At 42.8% G+C, this 24,366-nt stretch overlaps 1 protein-coding gene across 1 annotated transcript in view; it reads right to left on the reverse strand.

Annotated features, from left to right (window-relative positions):
• Positions 1-11,029, reverse strand: part of PDZD4 (PDZ domain containing 4) — a 32,321-nt gene extending 21,292 nt beyond the window's left edge. Inside the window, exon 1 of the mRNA XM_074278400.1 lies at positions 10,844-11,029. Coding sequence (XP_074134501.1) covers positions 10,844-10,903 — 60 coding nt within the window. The 5' untranslated portion in view covers positions 10,904-11,029. The remainder of the gene's footprint in view (positions 1-10,843) is intronic.
• Positions 11,030-24,366: the final 13,337 nt, after the last annotated feature.

Here is a 24,366-nt window from a genome sequence, read left to right on the forward strand (position 1 = left end):
GTGGAATGCTGCCCTAGCCAAGCTCCTTCTCTTGTCAAACTTGAAGTCATTTTCTTAGACTGGCCTGCTGGAATTGGAAGAGCAAAGGAAAACCTGGCTGGCAGTGATATTGGGGCAGCTGTGGAGCCCTGCTTTAAGAGAAGAGCCACGATTCTGTCACACACGGAAGCCACAAACCACCCACATGAGAATCTCAGGAGCATCAATCATCAATCAAATAGCCATCATCGTTGTCGTGGTTCCATTTACCACTAATTGACTAGGTTTCCCTTCACTCACCTCAGAGCTAATCTGGCTGAGCTAACGGCACTGTCTACCCTTTGTAAAAATCACAAAGATCCTCTTTCCCCAGCACTTCAAGCACCTAAAAGGCACTACCCAGAAGACGCCCTGAAGGGAGTACATGGCTTATTACCAGCTTCACCACAAATCTGGAGGGAGATAGGAGAGGTTTTTGAACCCTTACCACTAGACCATAAATCTCAAGATTTCTTCCTGTCTTGGCAGGAAATACACAGCAGGTGAATAAGCCTTCCATTCCATTCTGTGACTTTAGTTCTTCCTAACTGCCTTGTACAGTAAAAAAGCATTAGCACCTCAAGGGAAATCATTCTCTCATATTTTGCTTTCTTGAAACATTAGTGGCTGAGACTAATGTTGGGACCGACCTGTTGCTCATCCCACTAGAAAGATCGCCGGGGCCCCGCTCTCCCACTTATTAGCCATGTGATCTTAGACAAATCACAGCCCTTCTTCTGGCTTCAGTTTTCTCACCTCTCTAATGGGACAGTAGTCCCTATATTATAGTCATCATGAGGCTTGTGAGATGAAGTGAAAATTAATATAGGTAAAAGTCAATCAAATCCAGCAAAGGACTCCATACACTCACTATTTCCGTGTTTTGTGGTACCCAATTTTTACTCTTCTGCTACTCTTTGTAAGAACAACTTCTCTGCTCAAATTCTTCCTTCAGCCTGAGCTCTCCATGTGCATTTACCCCAGGATGGAAACCAGACCAGGGTTCCATTTCAAAGCATAGTGATTCCTGTGCAAATGACAGGAACCCAATGATAGAATCTGCTCTCAATTCCAGAGAGAGACTGGCCCTTCCATCTTCCTCTGCCCTTCCCTGAAGAATCTGCCAACACGATTTTGTTGCCTCGTCAGCTACATACCTAGAAATCCACAAAAGTCCATCAATACGTAAATATCATCCAAACATACATATGCACATATCACCACATCTCAACAAAACAAAAACAAAAACAAAACCCTGGTGGTATCTAGGGGAAAAGGCATAGGAGCCCATTATGAGATCTGGCCCCCAAATCCAGCTCTCTGGACAACTCTGAGCCTCAATTTCTTCATTTGTAAAATGGAAATCACAATCCACCCACGATGTCTCCCACAAGCTTGTGGGGAAAATCCTTGAAAGGCTTTAGAATGATACAGAACTACGTGCCACTTATTAAGGAAGATGAGTCCGAGTTCTCGCTTCTAGACCTCAGAAACCAAGTAACGAGGACTTCGGGAAACCTTCAATAACTTCTTCTGGATATTCACAAGTGGGAAAGAGAAACCACTCTGAGTACCACCTCCACAAAAATGAGATTGGCTAATATGACGGAAAAAGGAAATAATAAATGTTGGAGAGGATGTAGGAAAAGTGGGACCCTAACAAACTGTTCATGGAGTTGTGAACTGATCCAACCATTCTGAAGAGCAATTTGGAACTATGCCCAGAGGGCTTTCAAACTGTGCATACCCTTTGATCCATCAGTGTTTCTACTGGCCTTATATCCCAAAGAGATACTAAAGAAGGGAAAGGGACCCACATGTCCAAAAATGTTTGTGGCAACTCTTTTTTGTGGTGGCAATTAAGGGCATGTCCATCAATTGAGGAATGACTGAACAAATGGTATATGAATGTAATGGAATATTGTTTTGTTCTATAAGAAATGATGAGCAGGCAGATTTCTTTTGTTTTTATTATAGCTTTTTATTGACAACATATACCTGGGTAATTTTTCAACATTGACCCTTGCACTCACTTCTGTTCCAACTTTTCCCTTCCCTCCCTCCATTCCCTCCCCTAAATGGCAGGGAGTCTTATACATGTCAAACATGTTAAAGTATATGTTAAATACAATATATGTATATATATTTATACGGTTCTCTTGTTGCACAAGAAAAATCAGATTTAGAAAGGTAAAAATAATCTGGGAAGAAAAACAAAAATGCAAATAGTCCACATTCATTTCCCAATGTTCTTTCACTGGGTGTAGCTGATGCTGTTCATCACTGATCAATTGGAATTGAATTGGATCCTCTCATTGCCACTTCTATCAGAATTCATCATCATACAGTATTGTTGTGGAAGAGTATAATAATCTGGTTCTGCTCATTTCACATCAGTTCATATAAGTCTCTTCAGGCCTCTCTGTATTCTTCCTGCTGGTCATTTCTTACAGAACAATAATATTCCATAACATTCATATACCACAATTTATTCAGCCATTCTCCAATTGCTGGACGTCCACTCAGTTGCCAGTACAAAAAGGGCCGCCACAAACATTTTGCACATGTGGGTCCTTTTCCCTCCTTTAAGATCTCTTTGGGATATAAGCCCAGGAGCAGCACTGCTGGATCAAAGGGTATGCACAGTTTGATAACTTTTTGGGCATAGTTCCAAATTGCTCTCCAGAACGGTTGGATTCTTTCACAACTCCACCAACAATGCATCAGTGTCCCAGTTTTCCCACATCCCCTCCAACATTCATCATTATTTGTTCCTGTTATCTTAGCTAATCTGACAGGTGCGTAGTGGTATCTCAGAGTTGTCTTAATTTGCATTTCTCTGATTAATAATGATTTGGAGCATCTTTTCATATGGCTAGAAATAGATTTTATTTCTTCAACTGAAAATTGTCTGTTCATATCCTTTGACCATTTATCATTTGGAGAATGGCTTGATTTCTCATAAATTAGAGTCAATTCTCTATATATTTTGCAAATGAGGCTTTTATCAGAACCTTTCACTGTAAAACTGTTTTCTCAGTTTATTGCTTCCCTTCTAATCTTGTCTGAGCAGGCAGATTTCAGGAAAAACCCGGAAAGACTTACATAAACTGATGCTGAGTGAAGTGAGCAGAATCAGGAGAATATTGAACACAGTAACAATAAAACTGTGTGATGATCAACTATTACTGACTTAGTTCTTCCCAGCAATACAGTGATCCAAGATAATTTCAAAAAACTTGTGACAGAAATGTCATTCACATCCAGAGAAAGAACTATGGAGATTGAATGCAGATCGAAGTATACTATTTTCACTTAAATTTTTTGTTGTTTTCCTTCTTTCTCATGATTTCCCCCCCTTTTTCCTGATTTTTCTTTCCCAACAAGACTAATATGGATATATATATATATTTACCATGATTGTACACGTATAACTTCTATCAGATTGCTTGTTGTCTGGTGGAGGAGAAAGAGAAGGGAGGGAGTGTCGGAACTCACAATCTTACAAGAATGAATTTTTGAAAGCAACTTTTACATGTAATTGGGGGAAAATTAAATACTGAAGTAAAATTTTGTAAAAAGAAGAAAGAAATGGTAAATCACTCCAGTATCTCTGCCAAGAAAACTCCACTGCCAATGGGGTTCAGTCAGAGATGACTGAAAAAAAAATGATTCAACAATGACAACAAAACAAACCACAGACCTTAGAAACTCAGAGTTGGAAGGATCTTAGATGCCATCTAAACCCATACATGAACAGGAATTTCCTCCAGACCTCCCTACTCGAACACCCCCGTGACAGGGAACCCTGCCTACTGAAGTGGCCCGCTCTGACTTATGTTAGGACTGTCCTCACAGAGAGCCCAAATCACCTTCTCTTCAACTAGTCCTGTCTCCTGAGGCCAGACAAAACAAGACAAAGCCTTCCTTCAAATGACAGTCTCTTCAAGTACTGTGCTTAAAGGCAGTATCATGTCTTCCACCCCAACCCTGTCTCTCCAACTAAGCACACCCAATTCTTTCAGTCTATAATGTGCTTCCTATTCCCCTCACCCGTTGGGACACCTTCCTCTGGATGCAATCTGCCACATGAATGACCAGGTAACGCTGGTTCTAGTAAGGCATGTACCCCTCTATAGTCCCATCCTGCTAGATCCAGCTCTCACCTTTCCCCACTTTGTTCATCTTTTACCCACTCAAACATTCTTCCACTCTGGGATTTGGAAAGGATCTGTGGGTAAATGTAACCTGGATGGCAAAAGGTGACATTTTTCTCTTCATTAATCTCTAATTGAAATTTTGGCATTTTCTTCCATTGAATCTCATTCTGAGAACGGTCCCAAAGGCTTTCCCAAACTGACTGTAAAAGGGTCTACACCATAAAAATTGTTAAGAATGCTTGGACTAGAGGAAAGGGCTGGGAAAGAGAAAGAATAGAGACAGTAGTAAAGACCTGGAGCCACTGGATACAGACACAGCCATTAGGGCCAGCCTAGCTCCAGAAGAAGTCCCTCTCCCCTTTCCTTTTATGTCTCCTTGGGAAAAAACTGTGAAGCCCCTAGAGCAGGGACTCTGTTTCTTGTGTCACAGGTCCCTTGGCCAGGGAGTCTGGGGAAGCCTATGGACTCCTAAGAATCATGCCTAAAATATATAAGATTATAAAAGAAACATTATATTGAAACAAAGTTATCAAAAATTAAAAAAACAAAAACAAAAACAAGTTGAGAATCCCGAGGCTAAGAACCTCCTCCTGAGAGGAAATAAAAAGTCCTCCTCATGTATCTGAAGAGACCTTGGTTCTGGTGCTCAATGTAAACAGCTAAGATAAGGCTGGGCATGGGGCAGGAAAGCCTGAATTTGCATTGTGCCTTAGAAACCAGTTGTATGACCTTGGACAAGTTACATAAACTCTGTGCTTCAGTTTCCTTATCTGTCCAGCAAAGGGGAGGGGCTTCATGGTCTCTGAAGGCCCTTCCAGCTCTAAATCTATGAACCTGAGAAATGATTCCACCTTTGGGATCAGTCTTTAAAAGGGGGCTGACATACAGACTCAAGAACACTAGAGGAGGGAGCCTGGACAGAAGGGCAGGGGATGGCCATAGGCCCTGAGGCAGTTTCCTGGAGTGAGGTTGCTAGAACTGAAGGAGAGGGGATGAGCAGGAGCAGAGTAACAAAGGAATTCCAGGCCAAATGGAAGCGTTCTTGCACAGAGTCACCACTTAAGAAGCAACAAGAGACTGAGCCACAATGATAAGTCTAGACTTCATTTTTTACTGGTTTTGTGGGCTCTGGAGATCTGGGGGAAAGATGTCTCTAGATACCACTAGTTCTTCCCCCATCCAGGGTAGTGCTAGAAGTCTAGAGGACTATAGAGGTCTCTGGAAGGCAGAGGCCTACCAGAAGGGGGTGTATTGTGACTCTAGCACCCCAAAATACTTTCCCCTTGTAGTCCTCTAAGTCTGGAGGACTACATAGATCCCTGGAAGACAGAAAGCCACCAGAATAGTACTATAAGTCAGGAAGACCACATAGGTCTCTGGGCGGTAGAGATCCACCAAAGAGGGAGATGGTTACTTGATTCCCTAGCAACCCTATTTTTCCTTTGCACTGTCCCTTAGCCAGGATAGTACTAAAAGTATGAAAGCCTGTAAGGGTTTAGGGGGAGGCAGATACTAGTCCTTAGTGTTTTCTGTGAGGTGGATCAAACTTGGCCTTTATTCCAAATTCTGTTAGCTTACTCGCTTGCATGGGAACTGGTAAGTCCACCAGGCATGAGCCCAAAACTGGTACCAGGAAAAATCCAGTGGAGGCATAAAAGAAACCAACTTCAAATATTTCCAGGTGAAAACGTGGACCAGAGAGATTATCAGAGAAAATTACCTAAGGCCAAACCCATTCTGTGTGAGCTCAGGGCTGCAGTTACAGAGGTAGGCTGATAGGACTTACTCGAGTCAAACTATCCCACTTCAACTTCATTCTGAAATCAAAGCAATAACATTAGACAAAGAGGACAACAGTAAAATTAATTCCCGAGAGCCACAGACCAAAGAAGTGGAGATGAAACAGTGGGTGTGAAGAAGCCGTGTGGTGGTGGTAGTTTTCTGATCTGAATTATAGATACTCATGATCCTCACATGCAAAGGACCATAGGGAAAAGGTACAAGCACTATCTAATATTAGACGCCTAGAATTTAAGGGACTTCAGAAGTCACCTAGTCCAACATGAGTCCTTTATAATGTCCTTTAAATAGACATCCCGCTGCCACTGGAATAATCACACTGCTTTCAGGTTTACCAAATACTCCTCCCACAATAACGTTGAACGGTGGGACCAATTATCACTTATTTTGCCAATGAGGAAACTGAGACTTAGAGAAATAAAATGTCTTAGTCAGAAGCCCAAAGTTAGTGTCAGAGTGACTCAAACCCTGACCACTGGAGTACAAGCCCAGCCAGTGCTCTTTTTTTTTTTTTTTCCCCCACTGCCTCTTAGCAGCCAGGAGCTCACTAGCTCAAAGGGCAAGTAGTTCAAACCCATCCACTGTTGAGTCCTTCTAATTGTTAGTTCTTTCTAATACTGACCTGAAATCTGCCTCCCTCTAATTTATACCAGTGGCCTTAACTCTGCCCTCTAGCACTACACAGAATCAGTTTACAGATGACAGCTCTTAATGTATCGGAAGATCCTGTCACCATCTACTCTATTTCCTCCTTTCATCTTCTGTTTTTCAGGTTGAACTGTAGTCCTTAGTGGGTGATGCTTTTAAATCTCCTCACTAGCCTGATACTCTTCCTCTGGATAGGTTTCAGCTTATCAATGGCTACTGAAAGTGGATTCCCACAAGCGAATGTAATATTCCAAATATAGTCTGAACAAGACGGGAACACTACCTGCCCAAGAGCGTGGGAGCTTTGGGGACTGCCAGATCACAGACTGGACGTATTCTGAATTTGAAGTCTAAAAATCTGAACCCTAAAACCACTAAGAAAAACTCCCAACGACCTGAACTGTCATTAAGCCATATCTCTTCAGCCTACTACCTGGGCTTTATATTTAACCCTGTCCAATATCAGCTTCATGTTTTTAGCCCACTGTTCTAACCATCAAATTCTGATTCCATGATTCAAAGCATTAGATATTTATGCCAGCTTCATGCCACCTACAACTCAACAAGCACACCATTTATCCAAATCGGTGATAAATATGTTCGACTTGACAAGGTTGAGGACTGATTATAGATACAATAGGACTTGATTTTTTAGTTACAGTGTGGTCATTAAACCAGGTCCTTATCTACTTAATTATACAATCATTCAATCCCTATCTCTCCAATTTGTCCACAAGAGGGTCGGGAGATTCTGTCAAGGGACTTGCTAACATCCAGATGAGCCAAATTCATAGCATTCTCCTGATTTGGCATGATTTGTTCTTCTGAACCCAGGGTGGTTCCTAGTGATTACTGCTTTCCCTCTGGATGTCTAATCTGTCTAATATTCCACTGGAGAATTTTGGATCACATGGATCAACATTAGGCTTACTAGTCCAGAGCCTCTGAAATCCACCTTTATCTCCTTTTTGAAGATCAAAACGAAATTTGCTTCTCTTTTCGTGATTCCTTAACAATTGTCAACATCTGTTTTGAGATGCTATCTGTACATTCTTTCACCTGGGTCTGCTCTTGAATTCAGTCATTTGGAGCAGCAGGTATTCTCTTATTATCTCTCTCCTAATCATGTTAATTCTACCTTTTCCATTTTGAAGGTAACTCTCAAGAGGAAAGACAGAAGCAAATGTCTAGATTGCAAATTCACTCCATGCCTGGCAGCCAGAGGTTCTAAAGCCCAACTGCATCTCATCTCCACAAGATCAGCCTGAGCTTCCCACTACAGCTCTTGACTTTATTTTAAAATAATAATAACCGTACCTTACATTAACGTAAGGTTTACCAAGTACTTCACACATATTATCTCACCTGAGCTTCACAACAATCCTTGAAAGTAAGTGGCGCAAGCATAATTTTCTCCCTTTGGAAAATGAGGAAACCAAGGCTAAGGGAAGCAATGACTTTCCCCAGGTCACAAAGCCAGGCCTCTACAAGGTGACTCACCCAGTAGCCCTTGTTTCATTCAAGATCTCTAAGTCTAAAATTCTGATTTTTCTTCCCAACCCAAGGAAAATTTTTTAACCCAAATATTTATTGAATGTTCAAGCAAAGGGGTGTTATGATCATGGAAAATATTTATAATAATGGTTCTTGAGTTAAAAGAATCCCTTCTGTTTTGCTTTTTATTGTCCTAATTAATGATAAACATGGAAGCTATGTCCCTTGCCCCACCTCAAGATCTCTCTCTCTCTCTCTCTCTCTCTCTCACTCACACACACACACACTCTCTCTCTCTCTCTCTCTCTCTCTCACACACACACACACACACACACACACACACACACACACACACACACTCTCTCTCTCTCTCTCTCTCACACACACACACACACACACTCTCTCTCTCTCTCTCTCTCTCTCTCTCTCTCTCTCTCTCTCTCTCTCTCTCTCTCTCTCTCTCTCTCTCTCTCTCTGGTCTTTGTCCTATAACGGAATCTCCAGCGTCCTTCCTTTCACTAACAGTGAAGATTCAGTGAGAAAGCAATTGGTTTCCATTTGGAACGATTCTCGACATTGAAACAGGAAGGATGGTGTTCGTTACAGCCCCACCAAGCTATCACTATCCCACCCCACCTCCTGCCAGCATTCTCAGAGAACAACACCGATCCTGAAGAATAGCCTGTCTATTTCCAGGTTGTGAATTTCCGGCATCGCTCTCTCAATGGTAGCAAACCTCAGTCACAAAGGCAAGATTTTGAGCGGGTGAGACCGAGAGAAAGAGAGATAGCATGATGGGAGGAAGAAAGTAGGAAAGGAGAAGGGCAATATAGAGAAATTGAACAAGGGAAATAGGAAATCGATCAAGAGAAACAGGTAGAAAGAGTACAAAAAGACAAAAGAAACGGGGAAAGAAAAGAAAAATTAACACATCCCTACAGGCAACATTTACTGATTCATATTTTATTCTTTTCAGCTCATTGCAAACGTCCAATTCTGGGACTCCCCATTGGGCTTGTTCCACCCTCCCTGATCCCGAGTTCTCTATACCGTGCTTCCTTCACATTGGCATCGTTTCTATTTTTAAAATAGCTTTGGAGAGGATGCTTCCCCCACCCGGAGCTGAATGTCTCCCTCACGCCTCAGGCCACATTCAGTCTTTCTCATTCCCCACCCTCTTCCATCCAAAGCCCAAAGGACGGGATGTGGGGAGTTAAGGACCCTGAGCTGATCGGGAAGGCGCCTTCCTCTCCCCTTCTGCCTCAGAGTGGCCTCCCGCCCCAGACTCTATTTAAGCCGCTACCCAACTCTGACCTCCCTCGCTATTGGGAACATTGCCCTAGGGAGGTTGGCTTGGCTATGGGTGACTAATTTTCTCGAAACAAATTCCATCCCAACACAGAAAGCATACATATATTAGCATGTCTACGTGCCCACGCAGCATGGGCTGTATGGCCACATATGCACATGTGTAAAGAATAGAAACACATTGAGCATATATATACATGAATAGACAGTATATATAGAAGGTACCTGTATTAAGTGTTATGAAATGTCAAATTCATACACTGCATACACAGCGTATATACAGATACCCATGCCCGGCTTGAATAGATTCTATATGTATATATACATATACATATACACACTAAACAGCATATACAAGTACAGACACAGAAGCACACCTCTCTGCACACCAACGGGATCTACGAGCTATTAGAGACACATTCTTGTCAGTATGTTCCCTCTCTAGTTTAAGCTTGCAAGCTGATTGGACGGAGATGGTGCTTTTCTCTTTTTCTCTGTTCTCTGTTCAGGCTGATCCCCAAATCATGCTCAATGAAAGCTATGAGCACGAGGGTGTCCTTGGTACATAACATGGACCTTCTCCTGTTCCTCAGTCTCTACCTGTGGGGACTGAAATCCCAGAAGAAATGTGGAAAACCGAAGAAATTGTGTCCTTGCACTTTCCCACTCTACTGGGCACTTCGGAACCAGAACACTGGGCGGTCAAGGAAGCTGAGGTGGCTTATTATTACGTGCTCCCGGGCGTGTGTCTACTCAGCCTTCGGTTTCCTCACCAGTACCTACGGCCCATCAAGGCTAATAAAACATGTAGCCTTATCCCAAAGGGAAACTTGCTCTTTGTGGGTGAGAGCAAGGAGGAGTCGGCGTGTCCTTGTCATCCGGGCCAGCCCGTGTTTTTATTTATCACTTATTCTCCTCATAGCTTCTTTCTCCCCTCTAGATAAGAGACGCCTCCCCCTGGTGGTTGGGTGACACAAGTGAGTGAGTGTGTGTGTGTGTGTGTGTGTGTGTGTGTGTGAGTGTAAAAGGGGGGAGGGGTTGCTGGGAAATGAACTCGTTGCTATGCAACCATCCCCATCCTGCCCTGGTTTCCCATTTTCAGTTGGACCTCTCTGTGCTCCCCAACCCTAAAGTGAACGTTCTTCAGTAAGGGCCTATTAATCCATGCCCACAGCAGACAATCCACGTGCCCGAGTGGTTCTATTTCAAGGCTCCTGCACAGATGCCCAGAACGATGTCCCCTTCTTCCACTCAGACGGTGGCATCCCAGCCCACAACTTCGGCGGGATTCCTGATAAACTACTCTAGAATTCTTGGCCGTCACCCCTCCCTGTCGCCCCCCTCCCCGGTCGGGCCCCGTTGGACTCCCCCTCCTCCTCCCCTCCCCGGGAACTCCCCCGGCCTGGGCTCCTTACCTGAAGCATCACTTTGTACTGCTCCTCTGGCTTCTGGACCACACACATGTTACATCCCATGGTGCCAGCCGGGGTTTGAGGAGGGAGGCTGGGGGTGGCGGGCGGCGAGCAGGCGGCTCCCGGGCTCACTGGTCCAGCCGAGAGGCTGGTGGGGAGCCGGGGGCTCCCGGGCCGCGGGGCGGGGGGGCCATGGCGCGGCTCGGGGGCGGGGCCGCCCTCAGCAGGGGAGGGGGGCGCGCCCCTGGCCCCTCCTCCCAGGCGTGCTGCGCGGGCCGCAGCCCGGCCAGGGGGGCATGCTCCCCTGGCCCGCGCGGTGGGGCCGAGCGCGAGGAGAGGGGTTCGAGGGCCGAGGGAGGGAGGAAGGAAGGAAGGGAGGGCGGGTCAGACGAGTGTTGCCTAGCAACGGCCGCTCCCTCCCCAAAGGAGCAAGAGGGCCTGAGGACTACCGGCCGTCAGGGGCCCTCCCAAGAGGGCTCCCGCTCGCGTCCGCCGACACCGCCTCGACCCGGCCCGGCTCCGTCCGGCAGGTCCCGCCAAGCAGCTGGAGGCGGAGGCGGAGGCGGAGGCGGCGACGGCGAAGGCAGCGTCTCCCACAGCCCCGCGCCTCGCCCGCGCTCCAGCCGCCTGGTCTCCCCCGCCCTCTCTCGCCTCCTCTCTCCCAGTCTGTAGGGTGCTTGCCAGCCGAGGGGGAGGGGGCGCAGCGCGCAGGCGCACTCCGCCGGACCCGGGAGGGGCGAGGAGAGCGAGGGGAGATAATGGGGTGGAGAAAGACACCTGGAGCCCCCTTCGACCTGGGTGGAGGCGGGGCTGCTTCCGGCCTCGCTCTTACCCCCCCCCCCAGTAGCGCTCACGCTCTGCCCTCGCCCAGCCCGTAGAGCCCCGAGAGGCTTGAAGGGCTGGCTGGGGGGCTCTCAGGGCAGCCACCCGAGTGGGCAAGGGAGACTTGGGGGAGAGGGCACCAGCTCCCGAGCTGGCTGGCGCGCGCTTCTCCGCTCCCTGCGCCCCAGTTTCCTTTGCTGTCTTCTATGAAAGGGGTCTGCAAACTAGAGGAGTCGAGGGTCACTGGGAACCCTGGCTCTGCCGTCGCTTTGGGGTCCCCAGCGCTCCCGGCTCTAATTGCTCGGGCTCAGCTTCTCTCCTCCCCCCTCTCTCATGCCTTTCTTTCTGCTCCTGTGTAATTGCTCCTTCCCTCGACATCCCTGATTCATGGCCGTGGCCGGTGGGTTGCCGTTTTTTCTTCGGGACCTGCACCCGCATGCTCCTTCCCCCCTCAGCCCGTGGAGCTCGGGAGACAGGGCAAGGATTCTCCCTCCCATTGGGGTGCGGAGCAGCCCCGCGATGGGCTTTGGAGAGAAAGCTGCCCCGAACCCACGCAACTCCAGACTTAGGGACCTAAGAGATGGAAGGCTCTTCAATGGCAGCGAGCTTCCGCAGCAGGGGTCAGGGTGAGAACAATCCGTCCCAATGGCTCCATCGCCGCACTGAGCCCTAGAACGGCCTGCGACCCTCCAACAGATCCGAGACAGCTTAGCTTTGCTCCCGTTCCTTGGGCGACTCCGAGGTCGGGCCTTGGCCTTCCAGGCAGCAACGGAGAGGTGTCAATACAGGTGACTCCATCGGGAGGGGCTGGGAAGCTGCATTGCTTAAACTTTCCACTCCAGAACCCTTTTTGCCTGAGAAATTTTTACTGGGTGTGTGCCAGAATATATATATATATATATATATATATATATATATATATATATATATATATATATATAGACATATAGATAGATAGACAGATATAGATAGATAGACAGATATAGATAGATAGATAGATATAGACATATAGATAGACAGATATAGATAGATAGATATAGATATATATTTTATATTCTATTCTACTATATATATATATAGAATATAAAATAGATACATAAATCAAGCATGTACTGAAAAAAATCATAATTTTGTGATCCCACATTCAATTCCATGATCCCATATGGAGTCGAAAAGCGCCGCTTAAGAAGCTTTTATGAAAAGAAACAAAAGCTGAGATGGCTTTAGTTCTATCTCTGCCTTTGACACGAATTTAATGTGTTAGCCTCAGTTTCCACCTCCATAAAATGGACAGAATGGTTTTGGCGGGGAGGCCCTTTCTAGCTCTAAATCCTGTGAATCAGTCTCTTCCCTTCTCTGAAACTATTTTCTTTTTTTAATAGTATTTTAGTTTTCCAAATTCATGGAAAGATAGTTTTCAACATTCATTTTTGTAAGACTTTGTGCTCCAGATTTTTCTCCCTCCTTCCCTTCCCTTCCCCCTCCCCAAGATAGCCAGCAGATATAGGTTAAACATGTGCAATCTTTTTAAACATGTTTGCATATTTGTCATGTTGTGCAAGAAAAATCAGACCAAAAGGGGAAACAACGGCATAGATTTCTTTTCAATAAAACGAGAGCGTTTTGCCTTCTTACGCAAAAGTGATAGCTGCAACCCATAGGAAGAAACATTTTGGACATCACCACCTCCTGGAATTGTTACAGTAATCTTTCTTTGATATTAATACGGGACGCAGGAATACAAGGTTAGGAATTCCCTCTGAAAGAGGGCCATTGAAATGTGTTTAAAATACAGAGAACAAAAGGAAGAAGTACAGACAAGTAGGACAATTTTGAAAGTAAAGCATGGACTTTAGTATATGTTCTTAGCAAGTGTTATGAAAGGAAGATTCACACTTTCATAGACAAGCTTCTTTTTCTCCTCTGGGTTGAAGTGTTTAAATCCAGAATTTAAAAAAAAAAATTAGAATGCATTAAAAGAAGTAAAAGGTGAGGGTTGGACTAGTTAGCTTCCAATATCCCATCCATCTCAAAATCCCATGGTTCTGGAAACCCAGCTCCCAATCCTATCATCCCATGAGTCTATAAAAGGCACTTGTCATCGTCCTTCCTACTGTATTTTATTTCTCGATTTTATATTGTGATAAATCCTAGAAGAGCATGGCTAAAAGTTGTTGGCAGTACATGATTGTCCAGCATAAAACACCATCGGAAGAATATTGCTTAAAAGAGGAGCCTTTATTTCAGGGCTGTTTCTCCAAAGGTAATCCAGCTGGGTTTTTTCTGGACCCAGCTCCCTGTTCATCTGCACTGTCTAAGGCACCACCAGCTGGCTTGGTTCTCCATCCTAGTTACTGACCTGTGGAGGTGTGCACAGGGAGCAGAATAACTAAGCTAGGGGGCAGCTAGGTTTCGCAGTGGATAGAGCACTAGCCCTGAATTCAGGAGGACCCGAGTTCAAATCTGGTCTCAGACACTTAACACTTCCTAGTTGTGGGACCCTGGGCAAGTCACTTAACCCCAGCCTCAGGAGGAAAAAAAAAAAAAAAGAATAACTAAGCTTAACTTAGCACCAGCTAAGAACTGGGCACCAGAGGCATCAGAAAAGGACCAGAGAAGGGACTCTTAGAGTCTAACCAAGTGATTTGCTCAAAGTCACAGTAGTAAACTGCACAACTGGGATATGAACCAAATTCCTCTGGTGCCATAATTCTACTCAGACGGACCGTGTGTTCCATGGATACTTATGTGATGTCAGGAGATCTAGCAGAAAGCCTATGACACATCAGATATACCACAGACAGGAGGCAGACATAGCCATAATCTCCTTGGTTCTCCATCTTTATTCCAGACTTTCCCTTCTATGCATCACAGCCAGCTCCTTTCCCTTTACTCTTGAACCCAATGGATTCAATTATTATCTCTCTGCTAAGAATTCTCACATCAATTTATCCAGCCCTAACCTCTCTTCTCTCACATCTCCAACAGACTCTTGGACATCTCAAACTGTATATCCCGTACCAATACGAAACTCAACATATCCAAAACTGAACTATTGTTTTCCCCAAATCCTCCTCTTTTTCTCTTTTCCCTATTACTCTTGAGGGCACTACCATCCTCCCAGTCACCCAAGCTTACAACCTAGATGCCAACTCTGACTTCTCCCTCCCCACATTTGATCAGTGGTCAACTTCCGTTGTTTTTACCTTCATATGCCCCTCAATTATGTCTCATTCACTCCCCTGACGGTTCCACTACCACGGGGCAGATTCTCGTTATCTCAAGCCTGAGCTGTTTTAGTAACTTCTTGTAGGTCTATTTGCCACAAGGCTCTCCCCACTATTGCAATAGTTGCTGGTGGGGCTGTCTGTCACAAGGCTCTCCCCATGCCAGTTTGTACTCTGTTCAGCTATTAAATTCATCTTCCTAGGCACAGGTCTAACCACTTGAATAAGGCACCCTTATTCAATCATCTCTAGTGGCTCCCTATTGTCTCCAAAATCCAATATAAAATCCTTGAGCACAAAGCCTTACATAATCTCACCCTCTTTTATCTTTACAGTCTTATTATGCCTCCACTTATTATCTCCATTTTTTCTCCTCTCCCTTTTATGCCCCTTACAAAGTAGTTGACTTCATCACTCAACTGAAATTGCTCTGTTCAAAGGAATCGGTGATTTTTAAATTGCCAGACCCGATGGCCTTTTTAAAACCATTCATCTTCTTTGATTCCTCTTTAGTATTTAATGCTGTTTTTAGATACTCTCTTTTGGGGGTTTTCATGACACTTTTCTCTCATGATTTTCCTACCTGAATATCTCCTACCTGTTTGCTGAATCCTAATCCATATCCTGCTCCTTAATTTTGGCTGTGTCCCAAAGTTCTGTCCTGCGCCTTCCCCTCTCTTTTGAAGGCCTCATCAGCTCCCACACCATCTCTGTATAGATAATTGCAAGCCCTAAATACATCCAGCCCCAGTCTCTCTTGAACTCCATTTCTGTATTAACAGTCACTTTTTGGACATTCCAAGCTCACTATCCTGCAGGCATTTCAAATAATATATCTCCCCCAAAACTCAATCTCTTCCCCTTTCCCCTAAAATCTGCACCACCATCCTTGCCATCCCTCAGGTTCACAACCTCAGCATCATCTTTATCTCTTCATTCTCACCCACCTCACATGTCCAGCCCATTGCCAAGCCTACCTCCACAACATTTCTTGCTTTCTTTTCCTTTTTTCTATTTACGCAGCCATAACTCTAATTCAGGCTCTCATCATTTCTTGCTTGGACTATTTTAAGAGCCTCCTTAATGGTATTCTTATTTCCAGTCCCTTTTTTCTTCAGTCCTCCATAGGGCTGTCTAAGTGACTTTCCAAAAGTGCAGATCAGCGTCATCTTCCTCCTCAATAGATTCTAATGGTTCCCTATTGCCCATTGGATCAAACAAAATCCTCTGTTTGGTATTTAAAACGGTTTAGATGCTAGCCCCAAACCCACCATTCCAGGCTTTTTACACAAAATACTCTCATTCATGCATTCTGGTGAGCTGGCCTTCCTCACACACAGCATTCATTCTATCTTCTGTCTTAAGGCCTTCTCACGACTTTTCTTCCATGTCACCTTCTCCTTAAGACTTTTTCTGTTTCCTTCAGCTTCTCGTGTTTTCCTCCAAATGTTCCCTTGCATTTATTGTGTATCATAGGGCACGTGTATGCATTTTGCATTTATTTCTGTGATCTTTCCCAGTAGAATGTAAGTTTCTTGAGGACAGAGACTATTTCATTTTCATCCAGCGTGCAGGAAGAACTTATGCTTGATGACTTGACTTCTATCCCCAGCCCCCAGCACAGCATCTGGGCCATAGCATCAATTTAAATGTTTGTTGATTGATTGAGTGCCGAGTAAAATAAAATAAAAAAGTAAATGAGTCTATACTGTTGGAGGAAATACTAACCAACCCCCACTCCCAACCAATGAAAACCAAGATCCCTTGAAGGATGGGACTGGAGTATACTTTTGGTCTGCCTTGTGTATCTGAGCATGATGGGAGGGCAAGAGATATGGACCTGCAGCCAAGGCACCTGGGAGACAGGGACAATAATAAAAAAGGATCAGGGGCACTTGTTCTTAGATTCCAGGAAGTCAAACTCACTATTTTGAGCCAAGGGGTAGAGATAAACCAGAGGAAACCATGGAGTCCCCTGAAAAAATCCCAATGGGATGTGACCTCCTGGGGAGCTGAGGTCCTTCAGAACTACAAATGAAAGTTGTATCTCCACCCCCTCACCCCAGAACAGAGGGGCCTTTTTGAAACTTGTCTCAACCACTCTCAGTTTGGGGCAAGTTTCTCGGTTCCCATTCTGGAGGCCAGGTAGTCATATTGGAGGGAGGAAATCGAAAGGTTGGTGTTTTGGACTAGAGGGATGCTTAGAAGGCGTTCAGTACACATGGGTGGGGAGTGAATGACCTGTCCTTTTAAACAAGTAATAAATGATCACCCATTTCTTCCCTCGAAGCTCTAAATTTGGTTTGAGTCTGCCCCAAGGCTCACTGCATAGAGTTCTGGAGGAGGCCCTGCCCAGGTGGGAGTCCAGGTAGTAGGGGTAAACATCAAAGATGGGAAAAAGGAGGCCTTGAGGGGAAAGGAAATGAGGGTAGGATGATGCTGGGAGTTAGGTGAGGGGAATGAAGATTATAAATATGATTGAGGAGGAGACCTAAGGGGCCAGGGAAGGGGGAAGCGGGCTCCCAGCTGCTTGGAAATTCTGAGCAGGTGCCCACCCAGGCTCTCTGGAGCCTCAGCAGAAGCCCTGTTCCCATCAACAGTGTCAGAAAGTGGGATTAGTTGGAGCTGGGAAAAAAGAAAGAAAGAAGAAATCAAAAGCTCCAGCTGCTTGGAGCTGACAGCCCAGGGCTTTCAGGCCTTCAAAGCTACAAGTGGGAATAGCAAAACCAAAAGGGAGGGAGGCTTGCAGCAAGCCCGGCCCCAGTGAGGGTAATAGGATCGGGGCCAAGTTGGGACTGCTGTTGTAACCAAAGGCTGGACAGCGAAGCAGAGGCCAATGAGAAGCCCAATCGACAAAGCAAGAAGTGCCATGAAGAAACTGAGGCATGGCACTGTGTTCTGGCATGCCAGGAAGGGAGGTTTGGGGGAGTTCTCCAGTGACTCCAGAGTCCAGCTCAAGCTCTCTCTCTCTGGCAAGGAGCACACCATGGGCAACGGGCAAAATGACAACGTGAAATCCAGGGCTAGATTGGGCTGTCTTTTTTCTGAATGCAACAGCGTAGTGCAGTGAAAGGAATATGGAAGACCTGTCTAGAAACCTGCTCATCTACTGTGTGCCCGGGGCAAGGCATTTAATCTCATCTCTAAAATGAGGGGTCATCACATCCTCAGTCTTAGAACATGGGAGGGCCCTAAGGCGTCACTCCAACTCCAATTCTGCAGAGACGAAAACTGGGGCCCAAGCGGGTTAAGTGACTTGCTCCAAAACACATAGGCAGCAAATCAACAGTTTTGAACCCAGAGCCGGGTCTCATGACACTGGATCACAATTACAACTCAGAATTTCTGATCCTGAAGAAAGTTCAGGATCCTGAGTTCTAGTCTTTGACATTACTTCAAGCTATTTTCTCATCCTACTCCTTTGCATAGCCAAACTCCTAGAGAAAGCCTCCACTGTAGCCTCTCTTTGCACACCTCTTTTCCAAATCTTTTCCAATCAGGCCCCCTGCCCCACCCCACCCTGTTCCCAGCTCCATTGAAAGTGCCCTCTCAGGACCTGTATGTGCTAAAATGTTTGTGGCAGCTCTTTTCGTAGTGGCTAGAAACTGGAAGATGAATGGATGTCCATCCATTGGAGAATGGTTGGGTACATTATGGTATATGAAGGTTATGGAATATTATTGCTCTGTAAGAAATGACCAGCAGGAGGAATACAGAGAGGGTTGGAGAGACTTACATCAACTGATGCTGAGTGAAATGAGCAGAACCAGAAGATCACTGTACACTTCAACAACAATACTGTATGAGGATGTATTCTGATGGAAGTGGAAATCTCCAACATAAAGATCCAACTCACTTCCAGTTGATCAATGATGGACAGAAACAACTACACCCAGAGAAGGAACACTGGGAATTGAATGTAAACTGTTAGCACTACTGTCTATCTACCCAGGTTACTTATACCTTCAGAATCTAATACTTAATGTGCAACAAGAAAATTGTTTTTACACGCATATATGGTATCTAGGTTATACTGTAACACATGTAACATGTATGGGATTGCCTGTCATCTAGGGGAGGGAGTAGAGGGAGGGAGGGGAAAATTTGGAAAAATGAATACAAGGGATAATGTTATAAAAAAAATTACTCGTGCATATATACTGTCAAAAAAATTTTGATAATTATAAAATTAATAAAAAAAAAAAGAAAGAAAGTGCCCTCTCAGCCAGTCTCCAACTGATAAATGGTAAAAGGCTTCTTAGCACAGTGCCTGGAGCATAGTAAGTGCTTAATAAATATTTATTGATTGGTCCAAAGAATATGAACAGCAGTTCCCAATGGAAGAAATTCAAACTATCAAAAGTCATATGAAAATAATGTTCTAAATAATTAGAGAATATAATAGAGAAATAATAATTACAGAAATAATTTTTATGTATTAGAGAAGTTAGAGAAATAAAAATTAAAACAACTTCACAGCCATCAGATTAGGAAAAATGACAGAACAGTAAATGGTAAATGCTGGAGGGGATATAGGTAAACTGGTATACTGATGCACTATTGGTCATTCTGTGAACTGGTGCAGTCATTCTGAAAAGCAATATGGAACTATGCTCAAGCAATACCATGACAAAGGCAACTTTGGAAGACATAGGGATTCTGCTCAACATGAAAGCCAACCTCAATTTGAGAAGATGATGGAGCATGTTACTCACCTCTTGATAGAGAGACTCAGAGTGCAGATTGAGGCATATATATATATATATATATATATATATATATATATATATATATTATATATATAAATACATACATGTATACATAAACACACACATGCACATATTATACACATTCCCCCCACATATAACCAATAGAGGAATTTGTTTTGCTTGACATATTTGTATCAGGATTTTGTTTAAATCTCTCTGTCTACTGGTTCCATTCCTACTGCCTCTAAGCATGCTCATCTCTTCCTTTTTCTGAAAAAACTCCCACTCGATCCCTCTATCCCTGCTGACAATCATCCTATATTTCTTCTGCCCTTTGTAGTTAACTTCCTGGAAACAGCCATCCACATAGGTGCACCTCCACTTTCTCTCCTCCCCCTTTCTTTTTAACCCCTTACAATCCCCTACCTTTTCATTGCACTGAAACGCTCTCTCCAGTTACTCATGATCTCTTAGTTGCCAAATCCAAAGGCCTTTTCTCCATCCTCGTTCTCCTTGACTTCTCTTCAGCCTTTGACATTGTTTATCACTCTCCCCTCCTTGATTCTCTCTTCTCTTGGTTTTCAGGATAGCTCCTCTCTTCTTGGTTCTCCTCCTACCCATGTAATCGTTCCTTTTCTTCCTCCTTTGTTGGATCCTGGTCCAGATCACACCCTCTCATTCTAGGTGTCCCTCAAGGTTCTGTTCTGGGCTCTCTTCTCTCCTCCCTCTATATTATTTCATTTGGTGATCTCATCAGCTCCCATAGGTTTAATGACTATCTCTATGCTGATGATGCCCAAATCTATCTTTCTTTCCCCAAACTCTTTGCTAATCTCCAGCTGCCTTTCAGATATCTCAAACTGATGCCCAGTAGATATCTTAAACTTAATATGTCAAAGCAAAAATGAAACTCCTCATCATTGATTCCCCCAAAACCCTCTTGCCACCTCTGCCTTCACTATTACTGCAGAGGTACCATTGTCCTCCACCATCCCTCAGGCTTCCAACCTAGGGGCGAGTCATCCTGTATCCCTCACCATTTCTCATCTACCCACATTCAATTTGTAGCCAAAGTCTGCCTATTTCACCTTTGCAATACCTCTCAAATATGCCTCCTTCTCTCCTCCGACACGGCCACAACTCTGGTACAGACCCTCAATACCCCACACCTGAATATTGCAAGGGCTGCTGGGAAAGTCTGCCTGCTTCAAGTCTCTTCAATCTATCCTGAATTCAGCCATCAAAGTGATTTTCCGAAAGTTCGTGTCTGGCCATGTCACCACCCTGGACTCAATAAACTCCAGTAACTCCTCCTCATCTCCAGAATAAAATACAAAATACTCCATTTGGCAATGGAAGCCCTTCATAACCTATCCCCCTCCTGCTTTTCCAGGCATTACTCTCTGGCATGTATCCTTCAAGCAAGGAACTCAGGCTTTCTGTCTTTTCCAGGAACAAGACAGTATCTCTCAGCTCTGGTCCTCTGACTGTGCCCTGTGTCTGGAACACTCTCTCTTGTCCATTCCAGCTACTGACCTCCCCGGTTTCCTTTAAGTCCCAACTAAAACTATATCTTTTACTGGAATTCTTCCCCAACTCCTCTAATTTCTAGTACTTTCCCTCTGGTAATTATTGTCTATTTATCTTGTATGTATTAGTTTATTTGCTTTGTACATATTTGTCTGTATGTTGTCTCCCTCGTTAGACTAAAAAGCTTGAGGGCAGGGACTGGTTTTTTGCCACCTTTTTGTATTTCCAATATTTAGAATAAGAGTTTTACACAGAGTAGGCAAATGTTTATTGATTTATTGTCTTGATTGATTGATTATAAACAAATGTCTTCTCAGATCTTTAATATATTTAAGACACAGAAAGAAAGATAAATAAGACAGAGAGCTAATGGTTTTATTCTGGGTTTGGGGGGTCTTAGGAGAAGACAAAAATTGGAAAGATGGTTGACTATATTGGAAAGGAAGAGAAGGGATGGAAAATCATTATCACATAATAGAGGAACATAAGACGGAGAATATTCAAACTTGGAAAAACGAATAGTAGGCATTTTATGAAGCTTACTTTCATCTCAATTGGATAAAGATAAGATCTGAACATAATTACACATCTGCCATCTCCTCCATGTACATAAAGATTACAGTAGAAATACATTAGACTCAAAAAGGAAGTAGGAAGAGACAGAGAGAAGAGAGTACCCCTCCTTAAAGGAGGACGGCAGGATTGGTAAGAGAATAGTCATAAGCCAAATAAATCCCAGCATCAGAGAGTAGAATGTGAAAGAGTGAATTAAAAGGAATGGAAGGAAAAATAGAAACCTAGAATCAGGGATGGAACAAAAGGTAGAGGAGAGGAAGAGTGGAAATAGAAAATGGGAAAATTTAAGGGCAAGAATGGAAATAGAAAAACTCATTTCTAGATTACAAGTGTTAGGCGTTTAGATAGATAAAATAAAGACTAAGAAGGTGCTCTTTTAAGCATTTTCTTATTTGTAAAGAGGGGGATGGAAAGTAAATATTGTAAAATAACAAAGAACAAGTATGGCTACAAAGAAGAGATATGAAAAAACACCCCTCTCCATCCTACCTCACTGCAAAAGTGAGAGGTCAACAGATGTGATATATTGCACATATTTTCAGACTTTTAAAAAAATGTATTGATCAGTTGTATTGATTTTTTTCCTGTTCCTTTTTTTGCTTTTAAAAATATGATTTGTTACATGGGATGGTTCTCTGGGAGGAGGAAAAATACTGGAGGAAATTATGGTAATATAAAAAAAGAGATCAAATAAAAATTTGTTTTTAAAAGTTTTGAAAGAACTGATGGGTAAAAAACAAATTACAGAAACAATAGAATAGAAAATGATAATGAGACAACATACAAAAACTTATGAAATAAAACTAAAGTAATCCTTAGGTAAAATCTATATCTCTAAATGTTTTCATTAACAAAAGAGAGAAAAAGCAAACCCATGAATTGGGCATGCAACTAAAAAAAGATACTAGAATGACAAAAAATCAAAACTGTCCAACTAAACAAAATAGTAAAAATTCTGAAACCCAAAGAAGAGATTAAGAAAAACTAAAAACAAAAAACCTCATTGAATTGATAAATAAAACTAACAACTGCCTTTTTTGGGGAAAAAAACCTAATAAAACAGATAAACAACTATCTGGTAAAAAAAAAGAAATTTCTCAGCAATTGAAGAAGAAATAAATTATCGGAAACTAGTTTGCCCAATTATATGATTTTTTAAAAAATTTCATTTTATTTTATTTTTAGTTCTACATAGTCTCTCTTCTTCCTTGCCCTCTCCCATCCAAAACTCTTTACAAATATGTATAGTCATACAAAACAAATTTCAGCACTAGCCATGTCATTTTTTCCCAGCTACTTAATTTTTTTAGAAGAAAAAAAATTTGTTTTTACCTCCTTCCCCTCACTCCGTTGTCAAAAAAAAGAGAGAGTTTCTTAATCTGATTTTCAGTATTTTAAGATCCTCATGAAAAATACCTTGTTTTAAAATTGAAAAGTGGAACCCAAAAGTTTGTCTCATTTGAAGATTCTCAGACGAGCTCAGTTTCTCGGTGAATAAGGCCGAGACAGTAATTGGAGAGTAATACCATAAGGTAGATGCCACTGCTGAGATATCTCTCTGTACTTGTCTACATCTAATCAATTATTTCATATGTCTGGCTAAATGAAAAAATCAAAGAAGAAGTGAGAGAAGAAAGAAGGAAAAAAGGAAGAGAGACAGAGAGAGGGAGACAGAGAGAAGACTATATGCTTCAACTGCATTCCATTTCCATCTGGAGATGGGCAGCATATTCACCATGAGTCCTTTGGAATTGTAGACCATTATGTCGATCAGAATTATTAAGTCTTTTATAATTGATTATCATTACAATATTATTACTGTGTAAATTGTTCTTCTAGTTATTCTCACTCCACTTTTCATCAGTTCATTTAAGACTTCCCCAGGTTTTTTCTGTTATCATTTCTTACAACACAGTAGTATTCCATCACATATATCATAACTTGTTCAGTTTCCAATTCTATGCCAACACAAAAAATACCTGCTATAAATACTTTTGTAAATACGGGTCCTTTTTCTCTTCCTTTGATCTCTTGATCTTTGAATTAGTGAATTAATATACTTATTTTCCTACAGTCCTCTAGCATTTGTCATTTTGTTTTTATATGCTAACAAATGTGATAGCTTAGAGGAAACAATTGAATACTTACAAAAATAAAATGCCTAAATTAACAAAAGAAGACATAGATTAGTTAAGTAACCCAATATCAAAAAAGAAATTGGACAAATCTGAAGAAAAAAATTCCCAAAGGGGAAAAAGACTCCAGGACCACATAGATTTACAAGTGAATTTTGTCAAACATTTAAAGAACAAGCAATTCCAATATTATGCAAACTGTTTGAAAAGGTAGGAAGTAGTGATGCTAAATAATAATAATAACTAGCATTTACATAGTGAAAAACATGTATAAAATAAAATGAAATGATAGCTATCTTTTCAGGCTAATTACATGTTAAAAAAAAAAAAAAAAGATGGGAAAAGACAGACCTTTTCCATTGTCTTTCTATCATACAGATATAATCATTATAGTTAAACAAGTGAGAGATAAACAAATATCCTCAATATGATGCAAAAATTTTTAATAACATATTATCAAATAGGCTACAACAAAATATTAGAATAGTTATACTGTTACCAAGGTAGGTTTAGAATCAAGAATGCAG

Source organism: Sminthopsis crassicaudata, chromosome X (genome assembly GCF_048593235.1).
Source record: "Sminthopsis crassicaudata isolate SCR6 chromosome X, ASM4859323v1, whole genome shotgun sequence".
NCBI lineage: Eukaryota > Metazoa > Chordata > Mammalia > Dasyuromorphia > Dasyuridae > Sminthopsis > Sminthopsis crassicaudata.